This window comes from Leuresthes tenuis, unplaced genomic scaffold, assembly GCF_036924035.1.
Source record: "Leuresthes tenuis unplaced genomic scaffold, fLeuTen1.0.hap1 SCAF_7, whole genome shotgun sequence".
Taxonomy (NCBI): Eukaryota; Metazoa; Chordata; class Actinopteri; order Atheriniformes; family Atherinopsidae; genus Leuresthes; species Leuresthes tenuis.
The window spans coordinates 19,905,580-19,928,597 of NW_027325361.1; the positions used below are offsets into that span (position 1 = coordinate 19,905,580).

Genomic DNA, 23,018 nt, shown 5'->3' on the forward strand with positions numbered 1-23,018 from the left:
TAAATTGTACGTAGTAACGGGTTTTGTTCCACCTTTGTGTGTTAATCCCTCATAGTGACACTTATTTGTTTATTTTTGTCAGTCTTTAATATTTCCATTGAAGTGTTTTTCATGCACAAATTGAAAATGTGCATGAAAACAACACGATGCTAACGCGGTTGTTGTAACACAATGTTTTGTCTTCCAGATTGGATTCATCAAGCCCCACCCCATCCTGACTCAGATGCAGCAGGAAGCTATGGAGACCACGCTGATCTTTGACTCCTATGTGATGCCGATGCTGTGCCCTCCAGTGCCTTGGACTTCAGTCAAGTTTGGAGCTTACGTGCTAACGCCGGCCAAACTGATGCGCACAGTGGACGGGGCCACCCAGCATGAGCGGTTATTGGAGAAATGTCAGAATCTTCACGCAGTCTTTGACTCACTTAACCAGTTAGGTAACTGTGCCTGGAGGATTAATAAACCATTGTTAGACATTATCATCTCAATCTTTAATGATCGGGGCAGTGAAAAGCTGGACATCCCTCCACCTATGTCAGAAGCCCCCAAAATACAGCACTTCAGCCCTCATGACCCCACCTACACAGCCAGCGAAAAGGCCCACATGAAAAGACAGGTGATTGACGCCAAAAAGAAATGCAGCGAGATGCACAGCTTGCGTATGGACGCTCTCTATAAACTCTCCATCGCTAACCACATGCGAGATGAGATCTTCTGGTTCCCTCACAACATGGACTTTAGGGGACGCACTTACCCGTGTCCTCCATACTTTAATCACCTGGGAAGTGATGTTACGCGGGCGATGCTTGTGTTTGCAGAGGGGAAGCCCCTCGGTCCCAAAGGCCTGGACTGGCTAAAGATCCACTTGGTCAATCTGACGGGGTTAAAGAAGAGAAGCTCATTACAGGGCCGGCTGGAGTACGCCAACACCATTATGCAGGACATTCTGGATTCTGCAGACAACCCTCTAAATGTGAGTCCGTCTTTAGTTGCTCTTGAAGCACAGCTCCACAAAACATTTCACGTTGCTGCTTTTTAGTTTGGATGAAAGTTAGCCTCTTTGATTACTAAAACATGGTAAAGACTTAATTCATTGTCTAAGTCTGTAAAGCACATCAATGTACGAATGTCAACATGGGAAGAGGACCGAGTCTGTGCTTGTGTTTGTCTTTCTTAGGGTAAGAAGTGGTGGATGGAAGCAGATGAGCCGTGGCAGGCGCTGGCCTGCTGCATGGAGATAGCCAAGGCAGTGAGGTCACCCGATCCGACACGGTTCATCTCTCGTTTTCCTATTCACCAGGTACCATAAAGGATATGAAGACTAATTGATCTTTTCAAAGATTTCCATCGCAGTCTCTGAGTACACTCAGTATGCTAGCAACGTTCTCTGGTGAATCGCTTTTAACTCGGATGGAAATAACGAGGTCATTTAGAAGGAGCTGTCCTCAGGTCTTTGGTGATTAGTGTCACTGTTGCAGACATATATTTACAAAACTATCTACTATCTTCTTTTGTCAGAATTATACCATTTCAAGCTTATGTTACTGAGTCTTTCTGTAGATATTTGAGATGATTTCTTTCAGTGAGTAATGTTAAGTCACCAAACATAATTTGCCATTACAAATCCCACCGATAATGGCAGAGAGAGGTTCATGCTTGCTCACCTGCAGCCAGTATCTATTGAATGTTTTAAGTCCTTCTGCTGTTCTAATCTTTTCTTTTTTTGTCCCTCTCTCCACCTTTCCCTCAGGACGGCTCCTGTAATGGTCTCCAGCACTACGCTGCTCTAGGCAGAGATGTTATCGGCGCCACTTCAGTCAACCTTATGCCCTGTGACGTGCCCCAGGATGTGTACAGCGGGGTTGCACAGCAGGTGGCCGCTAGTTGGCTTTTGTTTCTTCAGGGTTTTGTTCCCATCTTTGAACTGCAAAGACTTGCTCTTAAACAACCCGACTGTTGTAGATTTCAGTTGCGAGACACGTGCTGTTGCTCAGCTGTTAATATTCAGATGACTCACTGACTCCCATGGTGAGTGACAGGCTGAGCACAGAGAGTACATTTTAAGTTTCCCAGTTTAGGACTTGCATTCAGAAGTGCTTAGCTTCCCATGCTCTGCCTCAAAGTGCAGAGATGAAAGACGGCTTCTTGTGTTTAAAGGCTCAAAGGGCGTGTGCATATAATTCATGAAAGGACCCGGTTTGCAAAAACAGTTAGGTTGTGATGTTCCGATGTTTCAGTACAGGAGGACCTGGAGTGAACTGAGGACAACAGTCTGCATTTTGCATTCCAAGGGCAGCGACTGTAACCGCAGAGTGTGTGGTGTCGTTGTCAGTTCGCTTCAGGACTCTTTCTCCCTGTGGTTTGTTTACCTCTGGGCATTACAGTTATTATTAGATGACACCTGAGATGATAACAGGCTTGTGCGAGGTAAGCTACCTCGGCAAATAAATCTTGTTCGTTCACAAGGATAAAGCTGTAACTGGCAAAAGCAATGTTATCTGAAACTTAAATTAGAGCTAAAGCTTTCGGGTTATAAATCCATGAATTGGGTTCTCTGCCTTGAACTTGCCACACATTAGGATTTGCTACTTTTCCAATGTAATATAGAAGCAGTCTGAATATTTGAGGGTTTAGAACTGTTGGTCACGCAAAACTATGTTCATATTTAAGTGTGTTCTTACATGTTGAATATTGAATATGCTCATCAGACAGATTTATTCAGTCGGTGGGTTTTAAGTAAGCTGAGCTAAAGTGTGTTCACTCGCAAACATTTCCGTGGGCTTCAGGTGGAGGAGTTGCGAGCGCGGGATGCTCAGAACGGCATGAAGATCGCCCAGGTGCTGGAGGGCTTCATCAGCAGGAAGGTGGTCAAACAGACGGTGATGACTGTGGTGTACGGGGTCACGCGCTACGGGGGACGCCTCCAGATAGAGAAGAGGCTGAAGGAGATTGATGAATTCCCGAAGGTACAGCCGTGGGGGAACGTGGTGGAGGAGAAGGAGGTGGTGGTGATTGTGTGGGGGGTTCCCCTCACACACTGTGCGATTTTATTTTTAGCTTGAAATCAGCTCAGTGTGACACATGATCTCCTCCATATGGGGCTCCTCTCGCACCTTCGACTCAGGCTATACGTTGTCATACATGCATTGAGCTCAGTTACAGCCAACAGTGGCCACATAGAGTCACATTGTGTGTGATTGTTCTGCCTGAGGCATTTCAGTAACTCTGATCTTGACTGGAGGAGCCGCAGTACATTGTACTCTCCAACATCCAGAGCCAGAAGATGACTCCTGCTTAACGTTCCTCATTTTTTAAACAAGGATTTAGGTGGAAGTGTAATTTGGACTGACTACATGAGGGATGGATTGGTGGGATTAGGCCCTAACCAACTGTGGAGGAGATCATATTACTGTCATGACAAGGAAAAGCTCACTCTCAATGCTGCAATCTGTAATACTTATTTGCATTATAATTTCAGATAAATCTGATAACGCTCTATCTAGCAAAAATCATTTGCAACTTTGTTTTAATCTGCAATTAGAAATGCAGAAGAGCAAACCCATGTAAATAAACACATAATGGTGTTGTGCTTTTTCCAGGAGCATATATGGGATGCATCCCATTATCTGGTGCGTTTGGTGTTCAGTGGCTTAAAGGAGATGTTTACTGGGACCAGAGAGATTCAGGTGAGAGCATGTCCTGTGGAAAGGCTAATAGCCTGCATCGCTGTCATCATCCCATTCCCTAACTTATCACCAGTGTCACCTCTTGTTTGTGAGTGATTTCATACCAGTGGCTAAATTAAAAACACATATTGTTTGATTTACTTGTTTCCCGAACAACCCGAACACACGCATGCTGCTCAGGCTGATGCTGTAGCGGTGACTTCCTGGTGCCATTCCAGGCTGGCTGAACCAATCGCTGCAGGTCGTTCCTCTGGCCTCTTTTCTCATTTTCCCGTCTCTCTTCACTGCAAGTGTCAAACTAAAACTTTAAAAAAGCCAAGAAGAATTCCATGAAAATAAATATCCAAAGATTGTTAGAATTCATTTGCCCATACACTGTAAAGAGTGTTTTTGGCCATCCAGTATGTAAGGGGACACGTTGTGGAAAAATCAAGGGCAAACTGTCTCAAGTCACTACTAAGTTAAAAACCGTACCTTGGAAGTGGGAATTTGCTTTGGTCTAGGTTTGCTATTAATATCATATTACATACTTAACAGGAAATAAATGTGCTAATGATGCTCTACCAATATTTTGTTTAATTTCTTATATCCCGACGAGGAAATCTGACTTCTTATTGGCGTTCTACCTCTTTGCACCTCGCACTTTAACAGTAGAGTCAGCCCATGAAGTGGTGCCTTTAAATGAAAGCAGCAGTCCGTATGTCCATTTAATTTCAAATGTATTATTAAATCACGATCCGAATTGTAGCTGAATCTAAACTCTCCCCCCTTTTTAAATAGATTTATCAAATGTGTTCCTGATAATTCATTTTAAATCAAAGGGTTCGTTCCAGTACACTACCTCAAAAATCTTCAGGAAATTACAAATCTGTGAAGGAGTTTCACACCGCTGACCGTCTGCTGCAAATGGAATGTGATTTTCTGTTTCTTAATGACTCTTATGCATTACTGCTACCCTGGCAACAGCTCTCATTCATCTCAAATCTATTAATAGATTTAGGAGGAGCACCTGGTCGCAGACTGTACATTGTACCCACAGGTGGAGTCTGGCGAGCTGATAGAACCCCCACCCACTGCTGGTGGGTGTCCGTGCGTCCTTCGGGGAGCGGGGACGACCCAGTCTGAGAAAAGAAAATCCCATTCCCGTCGTGTCCCACGCTTGTGTGTGTGGGTTTGCACCCGCTGCTTTTATATAGGTCACGTCCTCTGGCATTTCATTGGGGAGAGGTGAAGAAGGATGAGAGAGGCAGGGAGAGCTGATCAATCCTTGGTGCTGTCATCTCTGACCTCTCCTGCATTCCCCGAACATCTCCCTTTTATTCGGTCAACTCTGTCGTCCTTTCCCTTCAAACTGTCGACCCGCTCCCTTCATTCTCTGTCAGTGTCAGCGTCTATTATTGTTTTGACTGATCTGTCCATCTCTCCAGCTGCGAAGCTTCCTAATCTCATACCTCTGTTTCTTTGTTTTCATGCTGTCTTCATTTAATTGAGTCTACAGTGAGGGGAGTGATGATGAATGGAGCAGCTTTGGGTGCAACTGCTACTTCTATTTTCTAGGACATGTTTGTCTTTCCTGTTTGTGTGTACGTGTGAGGAGACACTTGTGGAACATTAAGAGGGAAATCCATTCTTGGAAAAGTGTGCCAGACACAAACAGCCCTGTTGCAGTTTTTAGAGCGAGCAACAACTCCTCACCTGTAGCTCAGCAAGTCTGCAACAATTGTTTGCAGATCCTTGAAGCAGAGCAGCAGAAGTGGAGCTTAAATGCATAGATCATCTGTTGATGCTGCGGGCAATAGAAGCTCCTTTGTTCTGTAGCTCCAACTGTGCTGTAGGATTTCTTTTTTCAAGACTCATTCTATAATTTGGGTGTAAACAGGGCGGAAATAGCGCTGTTGGATTGACATTAAAAGAGTAAGAAAAGAAAAATAGGGGCAATGAAAACGGTTTGAAAACAGCTGTGTGAGATACAAACTTTTGTAACATATAACAGATTAGGGGGATGTGTTGTGACTGACTATTAACGTTATTCTCAGTAACTGAAATATAGCAAAACTCTTTGTTGTCCCATTTATCCCAGAGAGCAACACATTAGTCCTGCTACAGTCAAGCCCCAAAACATGTCTGTAAGGTCAGCACTGCAGTGAGAACATCCTCTCCAGTGTGCATCGGGGTATTGGGACTTCTGTTTTGATGTTATGAAATAATTGTAACGCAGATTTTCCATGAAAACAGTTGTGAGACTGTGGTAATAATTAATGCGTATTCATTATTTTTGTTCATTTCTCAGAGGAATTGACGGTTCTTTGTTCATTTTACCATTTCGCTTTTTATGTAATTTGTAGAATGGTTCCTTAGTTTGACTGTATACCTACATAGTGCCATAGTATCTTTATATTTTTAGCAGAAGACGAAAGCTGGGTCTCAGTGGAACATATCCACATATACATGTAATCTGTACACGGTAAATACAGAGCTGTTTACATCCTATCTTTACCTTTTGGCACCTGTCTGTTGCAGGATTGGCTGACAGAGAGCGCCAGGCTCATCTCCAAGTCTGGCCACACTGTGGAGTGGGTGACACCCCTGGGTTTACCCGTCATTCAGCCATACCACCGAACACGCAACCAAGTGGTAAGTGGCGCCCTCAGACAGGTAGGGGTTCTTTACTATGCCTCGTATCTGTTGTCAGAGCTGAGGCATTTTCACACGAGTTAATTGAAAGCTGACCTTTACAAGACGCTGAGTTCCAAGTGTTTTTCTGTTGTAATGAACTGAAATACCATTACAATGGTTAGTCCTTGCTTGTAATCAGTGTTCTATGTATGACAGGCAGTTTAGCCAATTACAAGCCAGTCTACATTCATTTGTCTGTGTTTTCTGAACAACGTTCTTTGCTCTTTTTCTCAGCTTTAAAAGCTTCCTCAATACATCCACAGCTGACCTTTTCGTGGCGCAAACTGTTTGTGCTCATTGACGTGCACAAGTTGAAAAAGACATTGCTGTCATGCTAATAAGAGAAGACCAGTGTTGACAAAAGTCAGAGAATAAAAACAAAAAAGAATAAAATATCGATTTTGTGTTGATCCTACATCTAATCATAATACAGCCGACAAAATTAAAATGAACAAAATGAAATTGTTGAATGTGGATGGTTTTTCTATAGGTTTCAAGTTGCCAAAGAAATGATTAATATCTTGATGATATCATCGTCGTTCATGCTTTTGGCCACGAGTAGTGAAAATCATATGAATCGAAGCTAAGACTTTTCCAAAAACAATTCTCTCACATGTAGGACAGCCAAGCTTTTGTGCAGCTATAAAAACTGGTTTCAGTGGGTTTGGTGCTGGGTTGCGCCACCGATCGCGATTAAACATCAGAAAACACATCTTCCAGATAATGTGATGGCTGTGTGCCAGCATGTCTGCACGTCCATGTTCAAGATGCTTCAGGTGACAGAAAATCCACTTCTACGCTTCTTAATCTTTAATGAAGTCAAAGGCAGAGACACACACGCACAAGCACTGTCAGACAGCTAGCTCGAAGGCTGGCCCAGTATGCCGCCAGCTCTCTTAGTATGACATCAAGCATAAGGCTGGTTTAGAGGGGAAGTGACACCTCGTAAGCAGGTGCACGAGAGTGAGGGTGGCAGATGGTAGATCCCCTGAGGGTGCATCTCACCTTCTCTGTTGATGTAGTAGGGCGCACTTCCCTGGTTTAACCTGCTTCTTTTAAAAGGTACATTCCCACTGTAGGAACCTTTTGCAGTTCCTATAACCTTTTCAGGAACAGGGATGTTTTTTTCGCGCATTCGGACAAACAGGAACTAGGGACCACGGCCATCAGTTCCTTTAACCATTTTAGCTCCTTCTGCGAGTTAGGGTCTTTTCTGGGTTCCATAGGAACACATATGATGTAGGTGTTTGGTGGTTGGCAGCTACGCCCCCTGGTCTGAAATGTTTATTCATACGACACGGACACAACAGCGCATGTTTAATAAGTTAAAGTTACACGTCGTCTCCTTTGTCTGCGGCGCTCTGCTCTCCTTCTTTCCTTCATGAAACGAAGAAGTATCGCCTGCTGCTCGATTCTTCGTCTCCTGACTCGCTGTGTGCTCTTCCAGCCTCGATCTTAGACGCCTGATGTGATCGTCCATGATTAATATCACCGTCATGCAGACCATAAACACGGTGGCCTCCTCGCTCTCCATGTTAGCTTCTTGGTGGTGTTGTTTTGTTTTCTTCTCTCCTTTCTTTTCGCGGGTTTTGTTGTTGAGTGTGGCGCTACAGTAACACGTCACTGTCGCAGACGGTTGCGTCACATCAGTCCCGACCAAGGTCCCCGACTTATATGTGAATGCAAAATGAAACAGTTCCCCTGGGGAAGAGCAGTTCTTATAACTTAATTCGAGGTGGACAGTTCTTAGAACTGCGTTCTTAGAACTCTGTCCGAATGCGCCTAATGTCCAGTGACTGGTGACAAAGGTGATCAGCTGAGCCTTTTTTAAGGCCTAAACATAAAAAAAAAAGAATGAATGAAGAGATCACTTGAACAGAGGCAATAGCTTATGCTCGAAAGATAACTTTCATTATCCTCTGCAATGATTCTGTAATCCAGTTGCATCACTGAGCGACAAAAATTAAAACCAACTCGGAGAAAGGTCACCTTTTCCAAGCATAGCTGGATTAAATTCAATCTCCCAGTCTCCTCTCCGCCTCTTAAATCCAAGGCCACTGTGTTTTTGAGGGTCGTTAGTAATTAGACTCTAGATAGAGTGGAAAGATGAAGACTGATACGTTTTGTTTTTTTTTTTTTAAAAAGAAGAAAAGTGGGGCAGAAGCAGCTTGAGTAGTCTCTCGGCGGACTTGAGTTTGCGTGCATGCGTGCGGGTCTTTGCACTTCTTGTTTATTGATAGTTTTCAGTGCGCGCAGGTAGATGGGATGCATGCTGACCTGTGTAATCGCAGATTTTCCATGGCTTAGGGAAGGTGAGGAAATTAGAGTGGGGTAGAGTAGCAGAAGGCGGCATGAGCATACATCAGGGAGGCTGCCTAACAGGATTGGGTGATACTAATCCAATCAGAGGTCACTCTGGCTCAGATTTGCTGTTTATTATTTATCTGCTTTTTCTCTCAAACCGTGCTGCAGTGAAATCTCACTCTCAGCGGACGGTAGCATATGGGAATCATCCGCTGGATTCGACTGGATTAGCGACTTTGGAGTGTGACTAAAAGCTTGTGATCTAATGTCCTCTGTGCGGGAAGAAGCAGCTTTGCTTTGGGTTTCAGTGACAATTGGTGGTTTCCAGTCACAGTTGGATAAACTTCTATAAGTGCAGAAATACTGTTCTGTTGATATGTAATTAACTCTAATGTGTTATAAGCCTCAAGAGTTAATCATTTTTAACAAATCCTCTTACTAATCTTGGTTGGATTATGAAACATTGGGTCCTCGGGGACACAAAAGCCCCTTTTCACAGGAGCAAGACCCACACTAGCTGGTGGTCATTTAGCGTTTTTGCAGTCTTGCCTAGTCTCTCTTTGTTGTCATGGTCTTTCTAGTGGTCTTGCCACTCTAGATCCTATGGCTCTATGGTAACTTTTAATCTATCCATATTATCTTAGTGTACCTGCCCATATCATATTAATGGACCACTTATCTTATCTCAGATTCTTTTGTGACTTCTCTTTTCCGTCCATTGGTGCCGTCATTCCGAACAGAAGATTTGCTCTCTCTCTCTGTCCAGCCTACTTTTCCTTTAAGTGGCTCTCTATTCATATTCCAGAGGGCTTCTTATCTCTAAATGTCGATGCGATGGCCTCCGTGCCTTCTTTTTGCATTGGGACGTGCGCCAGCTGTTCACGGACTATTGTGACGTTTCGTTGAACTTGCAGAATCTTGTGGCATTTTGGGCTGTACCACTGAATGCAGTCCCAGTTTCAAGGGCCCAACTCGACCCACCGCTCCCCAAAAGAAAAAAAAAGATTTGTAGGGGAGAAGATCTGGAAAAGGTCAGTGTGAGTGTGGCGAGATGTAGGGGTGCGTTTGTGTGACTGGAGCAAGAGCTGTCTTCACGTGCGAAGGGAGAGACCCGTGATCCAGGAAAGCGGAACATAGATGTATGATGAAGTCATTCTACTCAAATCCGCCAGTTGACTGATGTCTAACCATCTGGACTGCAGCTTAAAGGTGATTCACTATAGGAGCCTATTTTCCAAAGTGGGTCGAGCCAAGGTCTCATCCATCACAGCCGCAGGTTTTTTTAATCAGGTCTTCCACACAGATCATACACATTTATTATGCAATTCATAACTCACATCAAAGGACGGGGTCTTTTCTTTTCATCCACATTTTTAGGGGCTCCTTTCCCTTCTCTCAGCCATGTCTGTTTTGGAGAGTTGATGTTTAGAAGGGAAGGGCAGGTCCCCTCATCAGTACCCCCTGAGCAGTGATGGATGTGCTAGAAGCCACGGCAGATGAAAATGGGGTTTTATCACACTGTGCTTCTCCTCTGAAAACCCTACATAGATGACCGTGTGAATCTGTCATTCAACACACGGCCACCTTCAAGCAATCGACCGAAACCACTAAAGCGAGTAGCTTGATGACCCCCTGAGGTTAGACTTAATGTTCTTCCATCCATGCTGCACCTGTCACTTCAATCCCCGCATGTTTTTGTCTTTTTCTTATTCATGCCGGGTGCAGGGTTTTATCATAAAATTTGTCGATCCAGAGACAGGAAAAATACATTTGAGTTGCATTATGATCAGCAAATACTGGAATGTTACTCTCATACATATTAGTGGCATGCTTTCCGAAGCAGAGTTTATCCTAAATATACCACAAGCTTGCTGTTGGTTTGAGTGAGCTTTTGAACCGTTTCAGCAATCATCCGCTTTATGTGCCCCTCAGACCATTTTATTCCACAATGTCTCAAACTGTTGAATTGTTCATTCCTGCTCATGGTTTTCTTGGACGGAGGCTTTGGCAGCCTAAGGAAAACCTGTTTCACTTGCATCGAGGGCTACTTTCACAACATGCTGTGCAGTCAGAGCAACAGTTAACGAACACAAATGCCACACTTGGAATCAACTCAATTAATGAGAAAATGAGTAAGGTTGTGAGTAAACAGCTTAAATAGCAAATAATCCTGTTTTTGGAAAGAGTTTACCAGTCATATGATCTGTAAAAACTTGAATCTGAAGTGGTTAAATAACACGGAGAAAGATCCTGAAGACCATCCTGTTAATCAACAGCTTCAATCATCACATTTAAATAGGACTCATCTGGATTTAATCTCTCAATAAAAGGTTCAGTGACTTTGTCCGTATTTTGTTGGACCAATTTCCAAAAGCCTCATCTGATGTCGTATAAGTAGATGTATTGATGTCCATTGTTTGACCTTTTTGTTGATGCTGACTTTGTACCAGTCAATATTCTGAATCACAAAAATAGCCCAGTATACCTCCGTGGAAGGGTGTATTTTTCCCTTTAAATGTCCCGTTCGTGGTCTGCACGATTTTTCACTCTTGTTAAAAAGCCTTTACAGCACCCGAGAGAGCCAACTACGGTATATGAAGTGTTTGGTTTCTTGCTTCATAGGGGACTTTCTGAATGAGGAAACGGGCAATGTGTATTTTAGAGAGCCTCGGTATTCATCCCACATGTGAGAGTTGTGCATTAGCACCAAACTTTTGTTTGTTAGAGGCTCATAAGGGCATCAGAATGGCCTGTTTGGAGGAATTGTTTGTGGACGATAAAGAGGACCCATTCCAGAAACAAATTTTGGATTTTACAGCCAGTCAGCGACTGATGTGAGTTAATCCATTGATTATCTCTCGGTTCGTCCTGTTCCACACAAGCAGGGGATGTGTAAACTGGACACCGCTGAGCCACCGCGCTTCTTACTCTTATGGATTTATTACTGTCATTCGCCTGTTTGTGAGATACCGAATTTTTGTATTTGATTTCAAAATCAAGGAAATGGGTGCAAAATAGTCCTCCTTGATCACCAGGAACAAACACTCTTTCTATTTGTCCACATTGTTGCGGGTGAACCTACTTTTAAACTGCGATAATGACGTCTGAAAGCAAGCGATTATTCACCGCGCAGACAAATGTATTCGCAGCACTCTAAATGGAATTTAATCGGACACTTCAGCATTGAAGGTCCATTCCATGGGTGAAAAAAAAGGAAAAGTGTGCTCAGGCAAAGTAGCAGATGTAGAGAGTCTTGGATAGATTAGTGCAGGCTCCATGCAAAGTAAACACAATAATGGATTGTGCTTAGATTGACAAGCAGTGAGCTGCCTGTTTCCAGTCATGTTGATAGCAGGCTGTCGTTACCACCCTGCCATGGTTCCAGGGGTCAGGGAAAGACTGGCCTTCTCCACATGCTTCATTGCACGGACCCTAAGGCTTCTCTGAAATCTTCGCTCAAATCACTGGGTTTGCCAGTAAATGCACAAGGACTAGGTTTCCGGCTAAGAGTTTACTGTATCTCATTTGATTTTTCCCTTTCCTTCTGGTGATTTATTACAAATATCAAGTGGACGATTGTCCTCTACTTGCCCCTTTCTACAGTTCTTGCACTCTACTGATATGGGACTGCAGTGTTGTAACATTGGCGGATGTTTTAGATAGTTTTGATCCCCAAAAATGGTCATAACAAAGTCACTCACAACTACATGGGTGTGACAAAGGAAAACCAACAAGAAATGTTTTATAGTAAGGAATCATGCCACCAGAATACATTCAATGCACCTTAGCATCGAAGCATCGTAATGGTGGATTCTACTGTTAAGCTGTTGCTGCATTCAGTAACACAAAGGGAGTAGGAATTTCTGGCTTCCCAATGGGGAAAAATGAATTGGAAGAAAACGCCTGCAAAAAAGTGGTTATCCTAGTAGGGATATAAAGGCAAAGTACAGCTCATTAGCTCATTTCTGTATTATTTTAACTCAACTATATAGCTGCTGATGAGAGTTTGCTTCTGAAAGCACTAAAGAGCTTCGACTCCCCGCTCGGAAGGTACAGCGAATGCAGCGTGATTTGAATTTGACGTTGGGTGGAGATGAGTAGGAGGAAGCTGCATTATTCTACTCTGAGCTGTGACGTAACGTTGCATCGCAAATCTGAGCAGCTCACAGAACGACATCATTCCAGGCCGACGTGACCTGGAACAAAATGGAAAAGTTGTGTACGCTGAGAGCTTTTCAGTTCGTGGCCATTTCAGACACCGAAATATGTCCTTTCAAGCACGTCATCCTTCTCATTATTCTCTTTCTTTTCTCATCTGTCCCCTTTAAGGAAACCTTTAACATCTAATATTTGTTGTGTCGCGTGTCTTTCGTATTTTAGGTTTGCTTTAGGAGGTTTTGATGCCTCCTATTATGTTGAATAAACATACTTTTCCACACTTTGTAATGTTTGTGCTAATTCATCATTAATCAGCTGTAATTAGATATATATACGACTTTTTTAAGGCAAACATACCAAATATTTTCTGGTGCCAGTATTTCATACATTTAACATTTAAAAGTAGAATATATTTGTTATTTTCCCAACTTTCATGATGTTAACCTTACTGTTCAGTGGGTTTGTGTGGGGCACATGAGTGGCAGATGTATTAGTTTAGTTGTACCTTGCCTTTTTGAGGCCAATAACATCCTCCTCTGTTTTTGTTTTGCCTCTCCAGCTGAAGAGTTCCATGCAACATATAAACCTCCAGATCAGCCACGACACCGCAGAGTAAGTCGTCCTGCAGACTTTTTCTTTTTTTTTTTTCCCTGTTTTTTGCAGCTATCGTTCGAACACCGATCCGGCAGATATAGTTTTATTTTTTTATTCTCTCGTGGCACTTACTGACATTCTCAGCTGAAATGTCACCAGTTTGTCTGACAGCAGGGACCTGGAAGAAGGGCGGAGGATCCGAAGTGAAAGAAATGGTGTTTACTGCAGGTCATTTTTTTGTTGTCACCGATTCTGTGTTGAGTTTGCGGTCACCTTTTCTTTTAAAATCTAGTTTCGGTTGGGTGGCGCAGGTGGAATGATGTGGAAAGTTAAGCTCTCTCTGAAGGCGACTAGCTTACACTTCCATGAACCTCAACTGCACAGAAGCACTGTCTCCTGTGGGTTTTTTCACTAATTGCCTGCTCTTACTCTGAAGTAACGTTGCATTTACCATAAAGTCATAAATGCCAGCAGAAGTTTTGGAAACTACTCTCTGAAACTATAGTTTTATACATTCAGAGAACAGAGACTGTAACCTGTCATCAACGGAGTAAAATACGACAGATTTAAGAGTAGAATTGCGGTCCTCTGCTGACTTAACAGTGCTAAATATGCCTTGATTTTACAGTTAACAAAGAGACTGTGGAGTTGACCCGTCATGCAGCTAAATTGACCAGATGAGGATTAGATTTCTGCGAGTGAATGAAGGCATTTCGTGTTTCATGTCGTTTGGTTTTCATCACATATGTACTTTGTTGCGAGACAGAAATGTGTAAAAGGAAAGGGTTGAGACGAGACGAGATGAGTTGAAAGAGTTGAGTGAAGAACAAAAAGACTGTGACAGACAGAGAGGCAGCCACGGAGAGTGGAGGCATGACAGAGTGAGAGCACTGCAGACGCAGATGATACAGACTGACAGCCGTCCTCCTCAGTCTGACATCAATAGTGCGCCGCGCATCCAGCTGCGTGAATATGATACACCAGCTAAAGAGGAGGGAGGGTCAGAGGAAGTCGAGACTTGAGAGGGAAGAGAGAGACCTTAAACTTGAGATTTGCTGTCAGCAAAAGCATCGCTGGTTGACATTCTGAGCCAGGCTTGACACCGTGGGCGTAACTTTCTTTGGCCTTTCCCTCCACGGATCCACACGCTAGAATTTAAGAGCCTGATGAATACCTAATAGATAAAGTCTTTTAGCGTGTATGTTCTTTTTAAAGCAGAGGCAGCAGTAATGACAGCTTTGGAGATCTTGTTTTTCATGCTGTTTCCTCTCTCCCTGTCATCTTTGGAGAACAGTCGATTATCCACACCTCTAAACTAAATGCATTAAATGGCGAGCCCAATGCTAACTTGTCTGCTATATAAGGTGAACAGCACTTAAAATAGTGATGGCATAGATTTCCGGTGTCTCAGGCATTTGTGTCTTGTGTCTGTCGGTGTATGCTATATGACCAAGGATGAGGAGAAAGAGAAGGACGTTCTTAGAAATGCATCACTAGCTGAACCTGTTCGCAAATAAATATCCAGGACTCTTGTTTTTGCTCAGCTCAATCCCAGAACAGAGGGACTAAAAGCACTCCTGTGAAAGTCCAACATTTCCAAGCCAAAAATAAACCAAACAGACGGAAAGCAAGAGTGACAGACAGGCACGGCGTGTGCTAGTTGTCAGTGTTTTAGCTTTGGGTGTAGCGCAGTCTCTCTGAGCTCTCTTTGCATTTCCATTAGAGAAACCTTCTGGTCTGTGGCAGCCCCAAGGATTTGAATGGCACAGGCTCCAGGTAATGGGAACAGGGGGGATACAGATTGGCAGGATGTTTTTTTTTACTGCCAATTCCATCACACGAGGCAGCAACGTTGCATTTTTATGAACAGCGGCTGGTTAGAAGTCTTGGCCCTCCTGAATTGTTCCCTCCTGGTGGTTCATAGTGTGGTTCATAATGAGGCCTCCTTGTTTTTCTCAAACATCTCAACTAAATGTTTAAACGTCTGGTTTCTGTGCTTTTTCAGGAGGCCGGACATTGTTAAACAGAAGAATGCGTTCCCGCCAAACTTCATCCACTCCTTGGACTCCACACACATGATGCTGACCTCTCTCCACTGCTACAGGTACTATTCACGCCTGAAACTAAACAGAGACTCCTTGAATAGCCTGTTCACTCAGCAAAGTCCTTTTTTATAATGATAGTTGAAACAGTCGACCGGCTTTGAGAAAGCTCATTCTAAATCCAAAACGCAATTCTCACCTCCGACTGGCTTTGTGCAGGTATGACAGGTGTGATCGCTCCAGCTGGTGCTTGCGCTAGCCAGGTTTCCTTTGCTGTTTTTGATTTGCATCCCCAAGATGTGAAAAAGACGAGGTGAATGGAAACGGTCGAGATTTAGCCAAAAGAACAAAATGTATACGTTCGCTCGAGGTGGTTTTTGCCTGTTGTTCAGAAGAGTTGATGTGCTTTATGGCGATTGGAACATGTTTCTCAAATCTCATTTGACCTGGCAAAGATTGAAATGATGCGATTCACCAGCTGTTGTCGGGCCTGAGCCGCCAAACAATAGCACGCACGTGACTGGCTGGCTTTCCTCTCAGATTTGATATAATATCCCAGATATTACCAGAGATAAAAAGTATTTCCTGAAGAAGAGCTCTCCCCATTTTTCTCACAGTTTTTAGTTTGTATTCAAAGCAACCACAAACTTCGTAGCCCACACCCTAACCCTCCGGCGACATTCACCTCGAACAAGTGAATGAAAACATACCGACTTGAACGAATGAACAGTTTCTTTCCCTCATCAGTCCTTTTCTCCCTCTCCTCTCGTCCTCTCCCAGTGCTGGCCTGACATTCGTCTCAGTTCACGACTGTTTCTGGACCCACGCCCTCACTGTGGACACCATGAACAAGGTATCACATTTCTGCTGCTCTGCTCTCTCCCACTTCTTGTTCCCGTTCCCTCACCATTCCTCACCCTTATCATCCATTCACAGCTGTCTCCTGTCTCATCTCTAACCATCAGAGTTTTGTTTTCTCCTGTTTCTGATTAATTAGAGCTAAACGAAGCATACACGATGCAATACTTTGCTCTGCCTCGAGTTGACATTGAAATCTCTTCATCAGAGGAATGTGGTCTTGGAAGCACAGAGAAACTGAGCTTGATTTAGTGCTTAAATAAAGAGTGTTCATTTCGTGCTGCATGTGTGATCGGTGTGTTGTTACAACAGAGGCTCCTGCTTACCAATGCCAGTCATACAAACTTCCAGTTTTCACTGCCTCATACATTTACGGGCTGCAGGTATCAGACAGATCCTGTTTTGCTGAATAAATCACTGTCTGCCCCTGCTTGTTGGAAGTAGCTCATCGGGCCCAGACTGAGACACAGTGTAGAATAAAATGGGTCAAATTACCACAAATCCCCAATTTTCTGTAGACGTAGCTTCGGAGCACAGTCACAGCCCCTTATGTCTTCGTCCAATCTCAGAGATGTTATGTCCAATGAAAGTTTCCTCTCACTACATTTACTCTCTCCCATATTCTCCGTCTCCTGGCGTGTGAGCGTGTGCCGCCCTCATTACACGGGTAATGGAACACAGCAGCAGAGGAGAGGGGTATCGGATAGCTCAGTCAACATCTGAGCACATGGAAAAAAGGAGCCTCGTTTTAATGGCGGCCGACCCGTCCCCCATCCTTCTCCACCAGTTGTCTGCAGACTGCCCAGAGTGCAGTCCTGAACAGGAATTACTGCGAGATGCATAAGCAAATCACAGTCATTCAGAATTTAAGAGGAAAAATTGATTCGAGCTGCGTTAATCTTTAAAGTAATGCATAGAAAATGTCTCCCTGATAGCTCAGCTGATACGGTCACAGCTGTGGGTTTTGATTTGTTGCCCTGTGATTTTGCACATATCGAAGACGGCTGATTTTATTTTATTTTATTTTTTATTAATTTTTTATTCCGTGGCAAATGATGTCGGTGTTTTTGTTCTGCTTCTGTGAGCAGCGCCTTGCTGGTATTTTGCTTTTAATCAATCTAATCTGGGTCTGGAGATTCTGAGAGATTTTTCTGAAAGCCATTAAAGACACTCATTGATGTTACTCCATATAAAAGAACAGTTAAAACTCATCCTGAGGTCATCTGTTCCAGCTGACTAACTTTAGAATTAGTAGAACCGGCAGATGTGAGTGGTTTAAATAAAAAGGGGGGGGGTTTGCAGCAGAGTGGAGAAAAGGCCGAAATGTTTAAAGTTCAGAGATTTGCTCTCGTCTTTTTCTCTCCTCTCTCGCCGTCACCTTTGCTCCTGTCTTTCTCTCCTCCGTCCATCATCGACCTGCTCAACAAGTCTCGGGCAGCTTGCTGATCAGGTGTTTAGATCAGAGTAACTTCTCTCGGTCCTCCCCCTGTCAGATCTGCCGGGAACAGTTTGTCGCCCTGCACAGCCAGCCGATCCTGCAGGAGCTGTCCGACTTCCTGCTGAAGAAATACTGCACCACTATGTCGTGAGTTCACACACCAGCATGCAGGAAACGTGTGCTTTTTGTCTGCACATAACACACAAATCAAATGAGCAACGCTGTGCTCAGATTCAGAAGGATAATGGTAAGACAGCATTCTGCTGTTTGCAGTTGCTCCCTTGTTTGAATTGTTGTCGCACAACAAAAAAAAATATATATAATATATAATATAGATTTCATTTAACCTACAGCTGCATTTCTTGCCTGTGATTGGACAGAACTGGAGTTATGTGAGCATCTGTTTTTATGTTTTGCACCTCCTTTAGTTATAAGCTAATAAGGTGGAAAGTACAAACCTGAGCCTTTCATTCTCACTGCATGCACACAGTTTACCTCTTAAAACAGATCATGTATGATATTTAAGAGAGCTGAAGAGCTCTTCCACTTCATGCGTTAAAGCACAGAAATACATTCTCCTCTGAGTTCCCGAAGTCTAACTGTTTTTCCCCTCCTCTGTCGCAGGGCTGAACCCAAAAGCAAGAGATATCAGCAGTACAGGAGGCTGCTGTTGTTGCTGTCCCAAGTTCCCCAAAGAGGTCAGTGTGTGTGAAGAAAGTGCTACTCAGGATGTTTTGGGGAAGGAATCGGTGTACTTTATCCCCTAATTGGGTGGAAAGAAGAAAGTTGAGTGAAATTGAGTGAAAGTCCCCGGTTTCTTGTACAGTTTCGTGTTTTCATCCTGTTCTGTAAATGCTGATTGTTGTAGCCTGTTGTCTTCTTTTAATTCATTGTCAGCATCTCTCTCTCTGTGTCCATCAGTCAGGTGGATGTGAGTTTTGCTCTTATGCAACCTCTTCTGTTCATCTCCATCTGTACCCTCACTGTTTGCTCCTCACTGACAGCTGGGTTGTACGATTTCTATTAATTGCGTCCCTCACTCGTATAATCAGCTTATGTGGCTGAAACCTCGGGGGTATGTGTGTTAGTTTTCAGGTGTGTCCCTGAATGCCCACTTGTTTTAATAGCCGGCCCACTGAATGGGCACTAAAATCCATTTTAATCTTTATAGCACAGGATCCTGCCTTTAAGGTGCATCCAGTTGGTTTCTTTGTGTGTGATTCAGAGGATCTGCTAAGTTGAGAGTTTTCTCTGTTAAATTTTGCAGGGTATCGATACATCCCATTTCATGTTACGATTAGTGCCGCGACTTAAATACATATGGGTCAGTATATTAGTGAAAGGGCTGATGTTAGTATTTTGCAGCTACTTTAAGCTGTTCTGCCTTCACTTTTTAATGTTCTTTCCTCAATAATTCACACTGCAGCTCCGGCTGCTGAACACAGCTGTCGGAGAGGGAAAGGGCAAACAAGGCAAAGCACAGAGGGCGGGACGGGGCCTCACACAGAGCTGAAATTACTCCTCAAACGGTGCATTAGAAGTCCAGAGAAGTTTAACCGGTGGTTTCTGAATTCTTTCCATTTGTGAAACGCCTTTCTCTGCTTTGGGACTAACAGACCGGCTGCTTCCTCAATCATCATCAAGCACAATAAGGATGGAACATTCACTGCTGCTCGTATTGTCTGCTACATATCAGAGGAAGTGAAGCCTGGCACATGTCATTCCCATAACTTAGAAACATTTAACTGGCCTGTACTTGACTTTTTTGCAGGATGGAACAACCAACTTTCAGATTGCGACTATTTTTTCTTAAATTGACTGATTGACAGCTTTAGTCTAAACTGAAATATCTGAAAAGCTTTCAATAGATTCTCATAAAACTTAGTACAGAAGGCGTATCCTTATAGCTTAAATGACACATCCTCCAACGCCATTATAGAGCGGACAGTTTTTGCAGCTGTTGCATTTATTTCTTTGAACTGGTCACATCTGTTATCAACCCTTTAGTGTTCCCATTATGACCCATCTTGCACCGTCGGGAAGTCCAAGTTCAATATGTCACATAGTTTGGTTTGTAATCAAATATCAGTTAAATTGAATGTGTGCGTCGTAACTGGCAAATGTTGCCGTGCCAACACTCAAAACGGAACAGTTAATCCTAAAAGCTGCTCAGCGTCATCCAAGTGTAGTCATTCTATTAGTTTAAAGCTACATACTTTGGTCCCCGATCAAATATTAACGCTCAGTTATTTCATGGATTAGTTACTGCACATGTGACATCACACCTGACTGTAAAGGTGATTTGACAGTGTGAGTCTTAAGAGTAACCAGGGAATTGGAAGCTATTCGACATAAATGATTCGGTTAGAGGGGAATAACCCTCTTTGCACTTGTCTATTTACTATTTATGAGTCTCAGGTATTTCTATTATAAAGTGCCCCTTCTTTCAGTGCTATACTGGCTGATCTCCGCCAAGTTTCCAGAAGTTACCGTAGCTATCTCGTATTAGCAGAAGGAATGAAGAACTGTGTGCATGATTTATGGTCTGTAACCTGTGTCCGCTGACTTAAACTCGGTCTGACACTCTGTCTCTCGCCTCTCCAGGTGATTTTGATCTCCAGCGGGTGAAAGAATCCACTTACTTCTTCAGCTGAGCGGCTCATGAGGGTGAGCCAGCAGAAAAAGGTGAGCGGAATTGACCGAGTGCAGCAGGGAGGCTGCGGGCCGGAGAGTCCTGGCCGGCTCTTGCCTCCCACAGACATGAGGACATTGATCTAGCCGCGCCCGGCCTGCCTCCTGGTCCACCGACCGGCTGGAGCTGCTGGAAGTGTTCACACACAGTGAACTAGCCCCATTTAAAGACTTGTAGACTGATGGAAAGGCAGGCGGGATACTCATCCAGGCGAAAAATGAGGGAATCAGCATTGGATGGGAGAGCTAAGACTTCAATTACAGGAGAAATACCTCTTTCAGCAGATGCTTTGACCATATTTTAGTATATATGTGTGTGTGTGTGTGCCTTACTGAGTCATGTGTGAACTGTGTCGATCCGTCCATCACTGAGGTGCACCTCTGCTGCTCAAACAGACTGAGACGAAACTTTTTCTCACAAAATGTAATTGCAATTGATTGGTTGTGTGCACATGTATGTATGTATGTATGTATGTTTGTATGTGTGTGTGTGTGTGTGTGTGTGTCTTTTCATACCGTAAAAACCTCTGGGCAGCGCTGACCTACCTGTACAGCTATCCCACCTAATCATCAGTCCAATCACTTACTGAATGGCAGGATGTTCTGCTCACACATCTCAACCTTTTCTGGAAAAGTAGAATGAAGAGACTTGTGAGAGGAAATTAAAGATGTGCTTTACTGAACAGGCAATATTCTCTTTAGAACTCTAAAGGCTTGAGGAGTGATGACTCGAGGGTTTTCTGAGAAAGGGGGCTCTTGATTTTTACCTTACTGAAGCAACTTGAGCACTTGACTGTTGCCCTGAAATAAATGTTTTTTTCTTAAAATGTTTCCATATTCATTTGGTTCAGAAATGAAGCCGACATTCTTTGTGTGCTTAAACGGGACGAGTGAGGCTGGATGTTATTTAGTTGGATCTTCGTATCAAAATCCTGTTGTGCATCGTGAGATGAAGGCCTCCTCTTTTCGAGGCACCACAAAGGGTTTGCAGGCTTCACTAATCAACTCGGATCTTCTTTTTCTGGGCCAGTGCCACATCTCAAAGTAAAAATAGCAGAAGTGCTATCTGATCAATGCTGGAAACGTTACAGTAGCTCCAGACAAAAGGTGTTGTCGATGTTCAAAGGCAAATGTAGGCGCCGGCAGACAAAGCTGGCTGAGTGACGGTGTAATGAAATGGAAATAATCTCTGAGGGAGCATAAATAGTGTGCAGATTAGAGTGTAGGTTTTCAAATCATTTGCATGGCAACATCCACGTCGAGGGGGCTCTCCATAGTTCATGATGTGAATTAAATGCAACTTTGATCAGTTATGTTATTATTCTGGTAAAAAGTGATTTGGCTTTGTTTGACAGTGAAATATGCTTTGAGTTGAGTGAATTAAACTAATAATGGGTTTTTTTGGGAGGACCAGTCGCTAATGTTTCTAAATGATGGGAACTTTCACAATGTCAGTGCATTAAAGGAGACTGTTTACTGGTTTTTACAGGTCTGAACAATTTCCCGAGGTCCAAACGAAATGCCCCGCTGGCAGTACAACGGGTCCCTTTTCAACCATGTCCTCACACCTCCGTTCATAGAAACTGGTTTTAGTGGGTGGAGTGGACCACTTGACTCCACTCCACCTTCCCTCTCTGCAGCTTCGAAGTAGCGTGCAAATGTAAATTTGGACTCAAATGGCACTCGGTAACCTTTGAGGCACGTAACGACCCTGTGGCAGAACATACAGCGAATAGCAAACTGAAATCCCAGTTTTGCACATTCGACTGGCAGTTTTATTCTCAAATTGTTAACTTTCCCTTGATTGCGGTTCACCCGCCGACAGTTTGCACTGATCCCTCTTTTAGGCACTAACCCGTCATGAGTTTTGGGTTGAACCGGTCCAGGATGGAGAAAGCACTACCACCACATGCCGAGGTAATGTGACGGCCGTATCCGCTCAGTAAACCATTGGAATCACAGTTGCTCTATTGCTCCGTTTTTAAGGCAGAGATTAAGAACAGTTGCCGTTATGGGTTGTATTTCACCGATATTTACAAGTTTGTTTTTGCTTCAATTTTCTCTGCGTTTTGTTGCAGACGTTGATTCTGTGCTGGGAAAAAAAAAAAAAAGAAATATTAGAGCTGTAGAGAAATTATTAATCAAATGTGTTTTCAAAAGCAACATAAAAAAAGCATTTTATGTACATATTTGCCACTTTGTTTTCATATTCTGCATGGCGCCATAAGAAAATAGTTGCTAATTGCTCTTTAAAATCTCCTTCCAGCAGCCCAGCGTGACTTTTCTCTCATGGAGTCATTCGCCAGGGATGGAGCTTTCTCCCGTGGTGTGCTTTTAAGATCACACAATATCACATTTCACAACACAGCTTTCACAACACAGCATGAAAAAAAATGTTGCCTGACCTCAGCTCAACGCAAAAGGAGTCGATGGACTGGTGGATGCTGATGGTCTAAGTGCTTCGGTCAGTGCTGTGGGTGTGACTCCCACCAGATGGAGATTGGGACGGCCGGCTGTCGGTGAGCTTCGGGACATTCACACTACAGCACTTAAAATGGTAGAACATGTCAC

At 43.5% G+C, this 23,018-nt stretch overlaps 1 protein-coding gene across 1 annotated transcript in view; it reads left to right on the forward strand.

The window, feature by feature from the left end:
* The window catches only part of polrmt (polymerase (RNA) mitochondrial (DNA directed)), a 37,066-nt gene extending 15,936 nt beyond the window's left edge, over positions 1-21,130 (forward strand). Inside the window, exons 10-21 of the mRNA XM_072389763.1 lie at positions 188-973; positions 1,178-1,300; positions 1,751-1,873; positions 2,787-2,966; positions 3,600-3,686; positions 6,207-6,320; positions 13,384-13,436; positions 15,424-15,522; positions 16,241-16,313; positions 17,812-17,903; positions 18,381-18,454; positions 20,361-21,130. Coding sequence (XP_072245864.1) covers positions 188-973; positions 1,178-1,300; positions 1,751-1,873; positions 2,787-2,966; positions 3,600-3,686; positions 6,207-6,320; positions 13,384-13,436; positions 15,424-15,522; positions 16,241-16,313; positions 17,812-17,903; positions 18,381-18,454; positions 20,361-20,410 — 1,854 coding nt within the window. The 3' untranslated portion in view covers positions 20,411-21,130. The remainder of the gene's footprint in view (positions 1-187; positions 974-1,177; positions 1,301-1,750; positions 1,874-2,786; positions 2,967-3,599; positions 3,687-6,206; positions 6,321-13,383; positions 13,437-15,423; positions 15,523-16,240; positions 16,314-17,811; positions 17,904-18,380; positions 18,455-20,360) is intronic.
* Positions 21,131-23,018: the final 1,888 nt, after the last annotated feature.